Raw genomic sequence first — 12,862 nt, forward strand, 5'->3', positions numbered from 1 at the left:
CCGAGGGATGGACTTAACAATGGACACTATTGCCCAGGTTATTCATGAGTGTGAAACATGTGCTGCAATTAAACAAGCCAAACGGTTAAAGCCTCTTTGGTATGGAGGACAATGGCTAAAGTACAGATATGGGGAGGACTGGCAGATTGACTATATCACACTCCCACCAACCCGCCAAGGCAAGCCATGCGCTTACCATGGTGGAAGCAACCACCAGATGCCTGGAAATATACACTGTGCCCCTCGCCACTGCCTGGAACACTATCCTGGTCCTTGAGAAACAGATTTTGTGACGACACGGCACCCCAGAGAGAACTGAGTCAGACAATGGGACTAATTTCTGGAATAACCTTATAGACACTTGGACCAAAGAGCATGGCATTGAGTGGGTATATCACATCCCATGCCATGCACCAGCCTCTGGGAAAATCGAACGGTACAATGGGTTGTTAAAAACCACACTGAGAGCAATGGGTGGGGGAACTTTCAAGCATTGGGATACACACCAAAGGCCACCTGATTGCTCAACACCAGAGGATAGGCCAGAAGGGCTGGCCCAGCCCAGTCAGAACTTTTACATATTGTAGAGGGGGACAAAGTTCCTGTGGTGCACATGAAGAATTTGCTGGGGAAGACAGTTTGGGTTATTCCTGCTTCAGGTAAAGGCAAACCCACTCATGGGATTGCTTTTTCCCTGGGACCCAGATATACTTGGTGGGTAACGTGCGAAGATGAGGAAGTCTGGTATGCACCTCAAGAGGATTTAATTTTGGTGGCAAACAGCCAATGAACCAATTGTATGCTGTTGCCCACCAGCTAGATGTCTTCATGTCACCAGCAATTGTCCCTGACTTCCCTCCAACCATCATCCCAACAGAGAACGAATTTTGATAGAGCCAGACGAATTCTGCAGTGAAGGAGTGATCAGCATCAGTAGGCAATGATCCAACACTGCACACAGCCTTTCCTGCCCTGAAAGACTGTTACAAGGGATGGAACGTGACATCATGGACCAAATGGACTAGACAGCATTATAGGGATTGGTCCATGCACTAAGAAATGATTTCTTTGTCTCTGTGTGTATGTGTATGTATATATACGTAAGAGAGATGGTATATTGAAAATGTAGTATCTAAGCATGATGTGAATGGTATGGAATAAGGGGTGGATACTGTCCTGGGTTTACTAGGAGCCGTTTTGTTCCTTCTTAGTAGCTGGTGCAAGCTCTGTGTTTTGACTTCCAGCCTGGGAACACAGCTGATAACACCGATTGTTTTTAATTGTTGCTAAGTAATGTTTATTCTGGCTAAGGACTTTGTGAGTCTCATGCTCTGCTGGGGACGAGGCTAAACTTGGGCTAAACTTTCTCTATGCTGACACAGATATTTGAAAACTGGTTTGGGCTTATTCACACTTAATAAGAGAGCACTGGGAAGGTCTAACTCTGTTGTGGAAGTCCAGTGGGGTCCCAGCACTGCTGCTTTGTTCTGTATCATTTCATTAAGGATCGTTGCACCTGCTACTAATTCCAATGCAGGTTGTTAGTAATGAAAAAGTTTTCAAAATCTAATTTATTTCTCATATTGCTGTCTGTTCAAACAATGGTTATAGAATAATCAGGTTGCTGAATCAATATGTAAGCTATTTATTGTCTTCATTTATTAACTGTTGAAAAAAAGTCTTCTTTAATCTCCTTTTCTGTTTAAATATTTGTTCATTGTGTAGTGATCCATGTGTGGTTGCAAATAAGAAAACTGAGTTGTTCATAGGCAGATTCCAGTTGGCTTTTCCTTCAGGGTCTCTCTTTTAATTTACAAATGTGGTAAGTGTTGTGGAGATGTAGAAGAAGACATAGTTTGTGCCCTCAGGAAACAGTAGAAACACATCCATGCAAGCCCTTGAGTTTCTGAGACATGAAGTACAAGAAAAATGAAGTCTGTGATTGGTACATAGCTTGCTACTTCCACATGTGCTGGATTAAAGATAAAAATGTGGAATATGGTCAGTCAGCCTATTTCCCTGTTCTTTATGTGGGTATTTCACACCACATCAAGAGAAGAAATGTTTAAAAATGGGGAAATGCAAGTTTTATTCCACAAAAAAACACTCACCCACAAGCAGAGAAAGAAGTAATGTCCGGGACAAGTGTAGTAACTGATGCTGCATTTGATTTATTCAAAATGCATTTAATTCATTAAAAAAAAAAAAAAAAACAAAAAACTAAACAAACTGCAAGTTGACAGTTCTGCAAGTGTTGGTTATGTAAGCCTGTAAAAATAACTTCACATGATCATGCTATATGGTAACTGCTAATGACTAAATACCGTTTCAATCACTTTTAGGATCAGAGTCACACACGAGTTTCCCAGTATTGCCAGAATCACTCTCTGATTATGAGATCTATAATCCACATGACTGATGCTGCTCATTTGGGAATTATGTCTCCTTCCCAGCTAACCACCATTAACCAGTCTCAGCTAAGTGTGCAGCTGGGACTATATTTAGGAGACACTAATTTACCACACACTTCTCCATCCCCACCTGCCAGTAAATCAGCCACTCCTTCCTCATCCAGCTCTATAAATGAAGAAGATGCAGATGAATCAAATAGAGTAAGTTATTCCCTGCATTATAGTGAGTAAGCTTTGCATGTCTGTATATTTTCATAAATGAGGCAGTAGCATTTCCGCTGCAGTGCTGTCATATAAAATACATGTTACGCTATAGTGGAATACGATTCATTTCCTGTTTAGCTTCTTAAGATATTTCCATAATACCTCCATAATAATAAATGTAAAAATATACATATATATATATTTGGTCTAATATATTCATAATTCATTTCAGATTTTATAGATTTGGTGAATCGCTTTACTCATCAACTTTGAAGAGTTTTGTCATTTTGGTATTCTCTGGAGTCATATAAACATATAATCATTTAGATAGAAATAAAATAAGCTTTCTTTTATAACTTAAAGTTTATTCAATTTACATTTTGCTTTAAATAAATCTGTTATAAGAGGAAAATTTTATCAACAAAATTAAGCACAAATGTTATCATAGCAGTATATTTAAAGGACATAATTAAGACTGTTCCCTGAAAGGTTTTCTCATTAACTTAATGGAAATTGTGTATATGGAAATATCATTGCAAAAATGATCAAAATCTCAAAGGAAAATGACTATAATAGAGGTATATTTAGAGCCGCTTTATTCCCTTGTTGCAATAATCTGTGCATAGTTCAACAAAAGACGGTACAGGACACGAGGCATACGCAAGTAATGATTCTATGATTCTAATCCTTGTAAAACAATCCTCCTACCTCTGCTCTGTGTGGACCATGCTACTTGCTGATGTAGACCTCTTACTCTGTAGAGCTATACTGACTTTTGAACTTGCTGAAGACCTGGCATCTATAAAGCATTTTGTTATAAGAGCCAATAGGTAGTATTAAATGCCTGTGTTTGTCTTCAAATTTTAAAGGGCAGTTTGTAAAAAAGCTCAGGTGATATTGTCCTAGAGTCCTGTTAAGACTATCTTTTAGAATCATAGAATCATAGAATAGTTAGGGTTGGAAAGGACCTCAAGATCATAGAATCATAGAATAGTTAGGGTTGGAAAGGACCTTAAGATCATCTAGTTCCAACCCCCCTGCCATGGGCAGGGACACCTCACACTAAACCATCCCGCCCAAGGCTTCATCCAACCTGGCCTTGAACACCGCTAGGGATGGAGCACTCACAACATCCTTGGGCAACCGATTCCAGTGTCTCACCACCCTAACAGGAAAGAATTTCCTCCTTATATCATCATCAGTTCCATGTCCTTTTTATGTTGAGGACACCAGAACTGCACACAATACTCCAGGTGAAGTCTCACAAGAGCAACGTAGAGGGGCAGGATCACCTCTTTCGACCTGCTGGTCACGCTCCTTTTGATGCAGCCTTTTGATGATTCCGATTTCAAAGCTCTTGTTTCCTATTAATCAGAAGTTAGAAAAGGGGAAGATACAGCACATTTAGTATTTCCCTTTGATCTGCATTATGAATTTGTTACAAAGCATGTTGATTTCCAACCTTCAAAGGCAATTCTATGTGCCTAGTTACAATGTCGTGTGAAATGTTATCTCCAACTCAGACTTGGTACAGAATGATGAGTTTTGTCCTTCCTTGAGGGTTATTCTTCTTCCTATACACATGTAACTCCTACACATGAATGGAAGTGGAGGTTGGGGAAATCCTTTGAGGCTGTTTGCCTGTGCAGCTCCCAGTAACAGTTAATGGAAGCTGTGATGGAAGAGCAGATTTCATATAGGACACTTTTTTGGCAAGATATGAATGAACTTGTTTGTGAAAAATATTTGGAAACTTTTAGTCTGATCTATCAGATGATGGTGAACATGATTTAAAGGTGAAATTTATTCATAGAATCATAGAATAGTTAGGGTTGGAAAGGACCTTAAGATCATCTAGTTCCAACCCCCCTGCCATGGGCAGGGGCACCTCACACTAAACCATGTCACCTAAGGCTCTGTCTAACCTGGCCTTGAACACTGCCAGGGATGGAGCATTCACAACTTCCTTGGGCAACCCATTCCAGTGCCTCACCACCCTAACAGTAAAGAATTTCTTCCTTATATCTCATGAGAGCAGAGTAGAGGGGCAGGATCACCTCCCTCGACTTGCTGGTCACACTCCTTTAGATGCAGCCCAGGATACAGTTGGCTTTCTGGGCTGCAAGCTCACACTACTGGCTCATGTTCATTTTTTCATTGACCAACACCCCCCAAGTCCTTCTCTGCAGGGCTGCTCTGAATCTCTTCTCTGCCCAACCTGTAGCTGTGCCTCGGATTGCTCTGACCCAGGTGTAGGACCTTGCACTGGTTTGGTTGAACTTCATGAGGTCGGCATCAGCCCACCTCACAAGCGTGTCAAGGTCCCTCTGGATGGCATTCCTTCCCTCCAGCATATCAACCAAACCACACAGCTTGGTGTCATCGGCAAACTTGCTGAGGGTGCACTCAATCCCACTGTCCATGTCACCGACAGATGTTGAACAAGACTGGTCCCAACACCGATCCCTGAGGGACACCACTCATTACTGGTCTCCAGCTGGGCATTGAGCCATTGACCACAACTCTTTGCATGCGGCCATCCAGCCAGTTCTTTATCCACCGAGTGGTCCACATATCAAGTTGATTTCTCTCCAAATTAGGGACAAGGATTTCATGTGGGACAGTGTCAAATGCTTTGAACATGTCCAGGTAGATGACATCAACTGCTTTACCCCTGTCCATCAGTTCTGTAGCCCCATCATAGAAGGTCACCAAATTGGTCAGGCGTGGTTTCCCCTTAGTGAAGCCAGGCTGGCTGTCACCAACAACCTCATTGTTTTTCATATGCCTTAACATGCCTTTCAGGATAATCTGCTCCAAGATTTTGCCAGGCACAGAGGTGAGACTGACTGGTCTGTAATTCCCCAGGTCATCCATTTTCCCCTTCTTGAAAATGGGGGTTATATTTCCCTTTTTCCAGTCATCAGGTACTTCACCTGACTGCCATGATTTTTCAGATATGATGGGCAGTGGCATAGCAACTTTCTTTGCCAGCTCCTTCAGGGCCCGAGGATGGATTTCATCAGGTCCCATGGATATGGCAATGTTCAGGTTCTTAAGATGGTCTCAAAGCTGATCTTCTCCTACAGTGGACCCAAGGTCTTCATTCTCTCCTACTGGCTTTGGGGAAAGTGAGTTTTCCAAGCTTTATGAACCAACCTTTCTAAAAATGTAAAGATTTTTTTACACATAGTTCAAATGCTTTTTTAAAAAATATTGCATAGGCATCTTTTGCTGTTTTGTACTACTGCAGATACTTTCAGCATCTGAAATAGTCTGTGTTATAATATTCCTGATAGAGTCATTAAAATATCATTTCCTGAGGAGGTAAAGTGTGCATAGGTAGTCTTGTCAAACAGTTGGCTGTTCTAGACACTTTATTTATTCACAATAAATAAACATCAGTTGTGGCCCAGCGAGTAGACCTGAAAGTCTGTAACCACCTACAATAATATTTAGGTATTCCAGGGAGGATCTATCTAACAGGAGAGTGTTATCCATGGGTTTCTTGTTTGATTGCATTCTTGCAAAAACATCTTAATAATTGAAGTTGGTGAAATTGTAGTCTCTCTTAATAGGTATATAAAAGAAAAACTGAAGCTGACAAAAAAGAATACCTAAAGGCACTTGCTGCTTATAGAGCAAGCCTTGTTTCTAAGATAAGCCTAATAATGCTTTCCATGTAATGCAAGTTAGCAGTGGTGTTTTAAATATTGGTGGTGGGGATGTGCTGTTATGCAAAATAAGTCAAATCCTAGGATTTCATTAATATAGCTCTACCAGTTGTTGGGCTGCTGCTTGAACCCTGCTTAGTCTCTGCAAAAAAAAATGTCATCTCTCCAGTAGCACAGTAATAATTACCAAACAATAACTTTTCAAATGTACATCTTCCGTTATCTAAGGTGGCAAAATAATTCACTTCACTGTAAAAGTAAAATTCAGTCATCTAAGGTGACAAAATAATGCACTTCACTGAAAAAGTAAAATTCAGTCATCTAAGGTGGCAAAATAATGCACTTCACTGAAAAAGTAAAATTCAGTCATGAAAAATATATTGATCTTTTTACATTAACATTTGCAAGCTATTTGCAGAGTTTTGTTTTTCCTGAAGCGATACTTCTCAAAAGACAGATTTGCATTGTGTGGAACTGGACAGCAGTTATTGTATGACAGAGCTGAAGTATTTCTTGCAGGTGAGGGGAAAAAAACATATGGTGGCTCTGAATTTGGAGAGCACTTACAAATGGACTAGCTGGCACTGAGCCACATTGAGTATTTTAGTGGATGCCAAATTAGAATAAAATTTATGAAGTAAACAAAGCTCTGCTGTCTTATTTGAGAACATACCTTTCTGACCAGCAGCACTACACTAGTTATAGATCTGTTGCATCTGAATGCTATAAACAGAAATATGCTTATGGACACCTAGAATATAGTTAAGAATTAATCAAGGTAGTTATTTATCTACTGATATTTCATATAGATCAATTACAAAAATATCTTTGATCACAAGAAAGCAACAGAAGAAAGTAACGCTAACTCCTTACAGTATTTATTTGAATGTACAGCTGCAGAGAATTAGTAAATCACATAGAAAGTTGCTGTGTATTTTAATTAATGATTAAAAATACAACAGCAGACATTATACATGTGTTCTTGAAAGCTGGAACATTTCTTCCTCTTGTGTTGAGAAGCTGCATTTTCCTGATGTCTCTAGGACTTAATATTTTCAAAGTGTTTAGTATCACAATGCTAACGTAAATGGAAGCTGGAAATCTTCTGGAAATCCCTTTGACAGAATTTATTTTGTCAGTCCTAAGTTCCCTTTTCAAAAACAACAAAAATCATATTTTCTTCCTAAATCCATGGGACCTCGGCTGCCAAGTAACTTGTGGGAAGACTGTGAGTGAAAATTGCACTCTAAGTCCAGTATTCATCTCATCTCCTCCAGCTTAAGACAGGGAGGTGATCCTGACATTCTACTCTGCACTTGTGAGACCTCACTTGGAGTATTGTGTGCAGTTCTGGTGTCCTCAACATAAAAAGGACATGGAACTGTTGGAACAAGTCCAGAGAAGGGCCACAAAGATGATCAGGGGACTGGAGCACCTCCCGTATGAAGATAGGCTGAGAAAGTTGGTGCTGTTCAGCCTGGAGAAGAGAAGGTTGCATGGAGACCTCATAGTAACCTTCCATTATCTGAAGGGGGGCTATAGGGATGCTGGGGATGGACTCTTCATTTTCAAGAAGGGGAAAATGGAAGACCTGGGGAATTACAGACCAGTCATTCTTACCTCTGTGCCTGGTAAAATCTTGGAGCACATTCTCCTGGACAGCATGCTAAGGCACATGAAAAACAACAAGGTGCTTGGTGACAGCCAGCATGGCTTCACTAAGGGGAAATCCTGCCTCACCAATTTGGTGGCCTTCTATGATGGGGCTACATAATTGATGGGTAAGGGTAAAGCAGTTGACGTCATCTACCTGGACTTCTGCAAAGCGTTTGACACTGTCCCACACGACATCCTCCTCTCTAAATTGGAAAGATATCAATTTGATGGATGGACCACTCGGTGGATAAAGAACTGGCTGGATGGCCGCACACAAAGAGTTGTGGTCAATGGCTCGATGTCCGGCTGGAGACCGTTAACGAGTGGTGTCCCTCAGGGATCAGTGTTGGGACCGGTCTTGTTTAACATCTTCGTCGCTGACATGGACAGTAGGATTGAGTGTGCCCTCAGCAAGTTTGCCGATGACACCAAGCTGTGTGGTCCGATTGATATGCTGGAGGGAAGGGATGCCATCCAGAGGGACCTAGACATGCTTGTGAGGTGGGCTGATGCCAGCCTTATGAAGTTCAACCACGACAAGTGCAAGGTCCTACACCTGGGTCGGAGCAATCCCAGGCACAGCTATAGGTTGGGCAGAGAAGAGATTCAGAGCAGCCCTGCAGAGAAGGACTTGGGGGTGCTGGTCGATGAGAAGATGAACATGAGCCAGCAGTGTGCGCTCGCAGCCCAGAAAGCCAACCGTATCCTGGGCTGCATCAAAAGGAGTGTGACCAGCAGGTCGAAGGAGGTGATCCTGCCCCTCTACTCTACTCTTGTGAGACCTCACCTGGAGTATTGTGTGCAGTTCTGGTGTCCTCAACATAAAAGGGACATGGAACTGCTGGAACAAGTCCAGAGGAGGGCCACGAGGATGATCAGGGGACTGGAGCACCTCCCGTATGAAGACAGGCTGTGGAAGTTGGGGCTGTTCAGCCTGGAGAAGAGAAGGCTGCGTGGGGACCTAATAGCAGCCTTCCAGTACCTGAAGGGGGCCTATAGGGATGCTGGGGAGGGACTCTTCGTCAGGGACTGTAGTGACAGGACAAGGGGTAACGGGTTCAAACTTAAACAGGGGAAGTTTAAATTGAATATAAGGAAGAAATTCTTTCCTGTTAGGGTGGTGAGACACTGGAATCGGTTGCCCAGGGAGGTTGTGAGTGCTCCATCCCTGGCGGTGTTCAAGGCCAGGTTGGATGAAGCCTTGGGCGGGATGGTTTAGTGTGAGGTGTCCCTGTCCATGGCAGGGGGGTTGGAACTAGATGATCTTGAGGTCCTTTCCAACCCTAACTATTCTATGATTCTATGATTCTATGACTGTAGTGACAGGAGGAGGGGTAAGGGATTAAAACTTAAACAGGGGAAGTTTAGATTGGATATAAGGAAGAAATTCTTTCCTGTTAGGGTGGTGAGGCAAGTTGTGAGTGTTCCATCCCTGGCAGTGTTCAAGGCCAGGTTAGACAGAGCCTTGGGTGGCATGGCGTAGTGTGAGGTGTCCCTGCCTATGGCAGGGGGGTTGAAACTAGATGATCTTAAGGTCCTTTCCAACCCTAACTATTCTATGATTCTATGATTTGATCTTTTCTGTAACTTTTTCATCCAAGGTAGTTGCTGAGAGTAAGGATAGAATAGACACTTCTGCAGCACAGTTTGACGCATTTTAAGGTAAATGTCTAAAACATGTAATTTAATTGTGTGGGAAGAGACTTTTTCTCTCTGTTGTCTTTATATAGGGATGCTAGGCAACTATTCTACATGTTGTGTACAATACAGATGTGTTAAAGTATGAAAGAATCCTACCTTTGATGCTTAGATATATCTATTTTAAACATATGCAATATTTTTAAATATACCTAATAAAACTATGCCTTCAAAGGCACCAGAATACCTCATTTATTGCAATAGAACTCTTTGGACTACAGTTTTCCCTCAGGTGTGTCTCATCAGAAACCCCCGGATACTGGAATTAATCAGCATTCCCTAGCAGGGCACCTCCTCTACCCCTTCCAGTGTATTCAGTTGGATGTTTTCAGTGTTCCTTTAGACATTTGTCTCTTGGAGATACTTAGGTCTTGATTCCTTAGATGTCAAGAACTGCAACAAGCAAATTTAAAAAGTTGCTTGAGAAGTTTTGTTGTTTGTCCACTACTTATGCCATAACTGGTGTGGGGGCATACGCTTCTGCTCAGATTTGTCTTCCCAAAGAACAGGGGGGTTTCGAAAACATATAAACATAGAAAGTGTTGGGCCCTTTTTAGATCTTTCAGTCACAAAACGTACATGATATCTGTGATTTTATGGAGTTGAACAAAGGCACAATTTAGGTTTTTTGTCCAAGAACTGGAGGTACCATACACAGAGACAGATGAAGAGGTGATGTAATGGATCAGTGATCTTTTTCAGACTACTGATTGATCTTTTCTGATAGAAAACAAAAGATGAAAAAGTCTCCCTAAGTAGCTGTGACTTTTATTTCCATGCAAACAGTAACAATGGGGGTTTTTTGTTAAAAATAAACTTAATTTCTTTTCCAAACACAGGCTGCTGCAGAATCTGCTGAGGCCCAGACAGTTCATTCTGTTCAGCAAACATTGGCATCCACAAATCTATCTTCATCCCTTATTCTGAATACTTTTCTTTCTCAACATGCAACAGTATCAGCATCTCCTCAAACTCTTCAACAGCCCCTTCCCAGAATAATTGCTCCAAAACCTTTAACCATGAGACTGCCGATGAATCAGACTGTAGCTTCCGTTGCCATTGCACCAAACAAGCCAACAAAAATTGCTGCCCCGCTGATAAATTCTATGGGAACAAATATGGTGGCAATGCCATCTTCGTCTCAAGTCAGTTCCTCAATGCAAAGTCAGCAGCACCAGATACAGCAGCTCCAGCAGCAACAGATGCAGCAGATGCAACAGCAACAACTACATCAGCATCAAATGCATCAGAAAATACAGCAGGAAATGCAGCAGCAGCATTTTCAGCACCACGTGCAACATTTGCATCAGCAGAAGCATCTTCAGCAGCAAGTTAATCAACAGCAAATGCAACAGCAGCTGCAGCACATGCAGCTGCAGCAAATGCAACAGCAGCAAATGCAGCATATCCAATACCAGTCACAGCCTTCTCCTCAGCAGCATTCTCCAGTAGCCTCTCAGATCAGTTCTCCTATCCCTGCCATTGGGAGCACTCAGCCAGCACATCAGCAGCACCAGTCACAAATACAGTCTCAGACACAGACTCAAGTATTATCACAGGTCAGTATTTTCTGAAGAGAAATGATCTTGCAACATGGGTTTGTGTTGATGGAGGGGGTAGGGGTAAACCACATTTGACTGAAAACTGTAAATTGTTGATGGTAGCTATGCAGGGATACATAACAGATCAAATTATCCTCTAAAGTGTCTATTAGATAGGCAATAAAGAACTACAATGTAGCTGTGTATCATCTTTTAGCTGACTATAAATCATTTCATTTGGTTTTGTGCTTTGTTGTTTTTTTGTTTTGGGGTTTTTTTAGCAAGCTGTGCTCTTTTTCATGTGATACCTTTTTTATTTATTTAAGCTTTACCTACAGTATGTGAATCAAATGGCCCAATAAATACCTGGACCTTATGACTGCAAAATGGCCTTTCAGAGTTATATCATATAACCCTTCTTTCTCTAAAAATGAGTAATGCTCTTCAGGGCAGTATGAACTCATGAAGCCCTTAAAGCACAGTTGTAACTGCCTGTAAAATGATGATTGGATTTCATACAATCATACTTGTATGACATGAGTTAATTGATGGCATTTTTTGTCATGAAAAAAATAGAGTAAATCATAGATTTCTGTTAAAGCTCTTAAGTCTTTTCTCTCCTAAATGTCTTCACAAAAACAAATGCAAGTAACCAGACTTAAATGTTTGACCCAACCTTTCACTTCATTTCTCCAAATAAACCTACCATAGTTTGTAAGAAAATATACATTGACATTTACCCTCTTATGTTAATTCCAATTACAGAATAAATGTGAATATATTCTGTGTCAAAGTGATGAGTTTCAGATTTAATACACTGTATTTTTAAAAGGGAAATGCACTTAAATAAAATTGTTATTACGGAAAGCTAAGATGAAAAATGCAAGTTTTTAGTATGCTGTAAATCCAGTAAAATATTTAAATGAAACTCCACAACCGAATAATGTAAATATTTTCTTTAAAAGTTGTAAGTTTTCATATTATGTGTTGTAAATTTTTCATAAATAAGGCTTTAATGTAAACACTGGTAGCATGAATTATTAATTCCTACGTTGCTTATTGTGTTTTTATGCTGTTTTATACTTTTTTTTGAGTTATGATAGCAGCAATTAAGTTGTTTGTATTTTGTTTATCTAAAATAAATGCTTTTATATTGCTATAGAATAAACATATTTCAGTAAAACTGATGAGCCATAAGTCTTTGATAGTGATAGAAAACACAGAAATGTTTCCTTATGCAAACATTTTCTTGGAAAATTTATTTTTCCAGCCTTCTTTTCCCAAGGTTTGAGATGCTTTAGCACCCTGGTTAACCACGTTCTACTTTCACATTAACCCAGGTTGACACATGATGAAAGAACATAAGGACGTTTAATTTTTAGCTGACACAGGGTTATTAGTTTCTAACTCGGATTACAAAACCTTTAAATACATCTGTGCAACATAATCTCAAATGTATATTATTACTTGATCATTGTGGTTTGCAGGACAGATGGATTAAATATTTCAAGTTTAACCAGAAGTCTTGCAGTGACTCTTTTCAGTGGGGATTGGCTATTTGAATGGCTCCTTTTCCATTTCTCACTTCATCAAGTACTTTGCAGCACTGGACTTCATTCTAAACTTTCCCGCTCCCCTTTGGCTTTTGTTTTGCAACAGCTGTTATTATTGGGTTTGA

General features: G+C 40.7%; 1 protein-coding gene across 1 annotated transcript; it reads left to right on the plus strand.

Moving 5' to 3' along the window:
* Positions 1–2,411: 2,411 nt before the first annotated feature.
* On the plus strand, positions 2,412–11,217 carry LOC136004221 (TOX high mobility group box family member 3-like). Its single transcript, XM_065660523.1, has 3 exons — positions 2,412–2,612; positions 6,194–6,272; positions 10,481–11,217. The coding sequence occupies exons 1-3, from the start codon at positions 2,412–2,414 to the stop codon at positions 11,215–11,217; spliced, it is 1,017 nt and encodes a 338-aa protein (XP_065516595.1).
* Positions 11,218–12,862: the final 1,645 nt, after the last annotated feature.

Source organism: Lathamus discolor, chromosome W (genome assembly GCF_037157495.1).
Source record: "Lathamus discolor isolate bLatDis1 chromosome W, bLatDis1.hap1, whole genome shotgun sequence".
Taxonomy (NCBI): Eukaryota; Metazoa; Chordata; class Aves; order Psittaciformes; family Psittacidae; genus Lathamus; species Lathamus discolor.

Excerpts from the sequence above, each read along its gene's own strand:
- LOC136004221 (XM_065660523.1), top strand. The coding sequence starts at position 2,412 with ATGACTGATGCTGCTCATTTGGGAATTATGTCTCCTTCCCAGCTAACC. Across the intron at positions 2,613-6,193 it reads ATGCAGATGAATCAAATAGA|GTATATAAAAGAAAAACTGA; the intron begins GTAAGTTATTCC and ends CTCTCTTAATAG. Across the intron at positions 6,273-10,480 it reads TAGAGCAAGCCTTGTTTCTA|AGGCTGCTGCAGAATCTGCT; the intron begins AGATAAGCCTAA and ends TTTTCCAAACAC.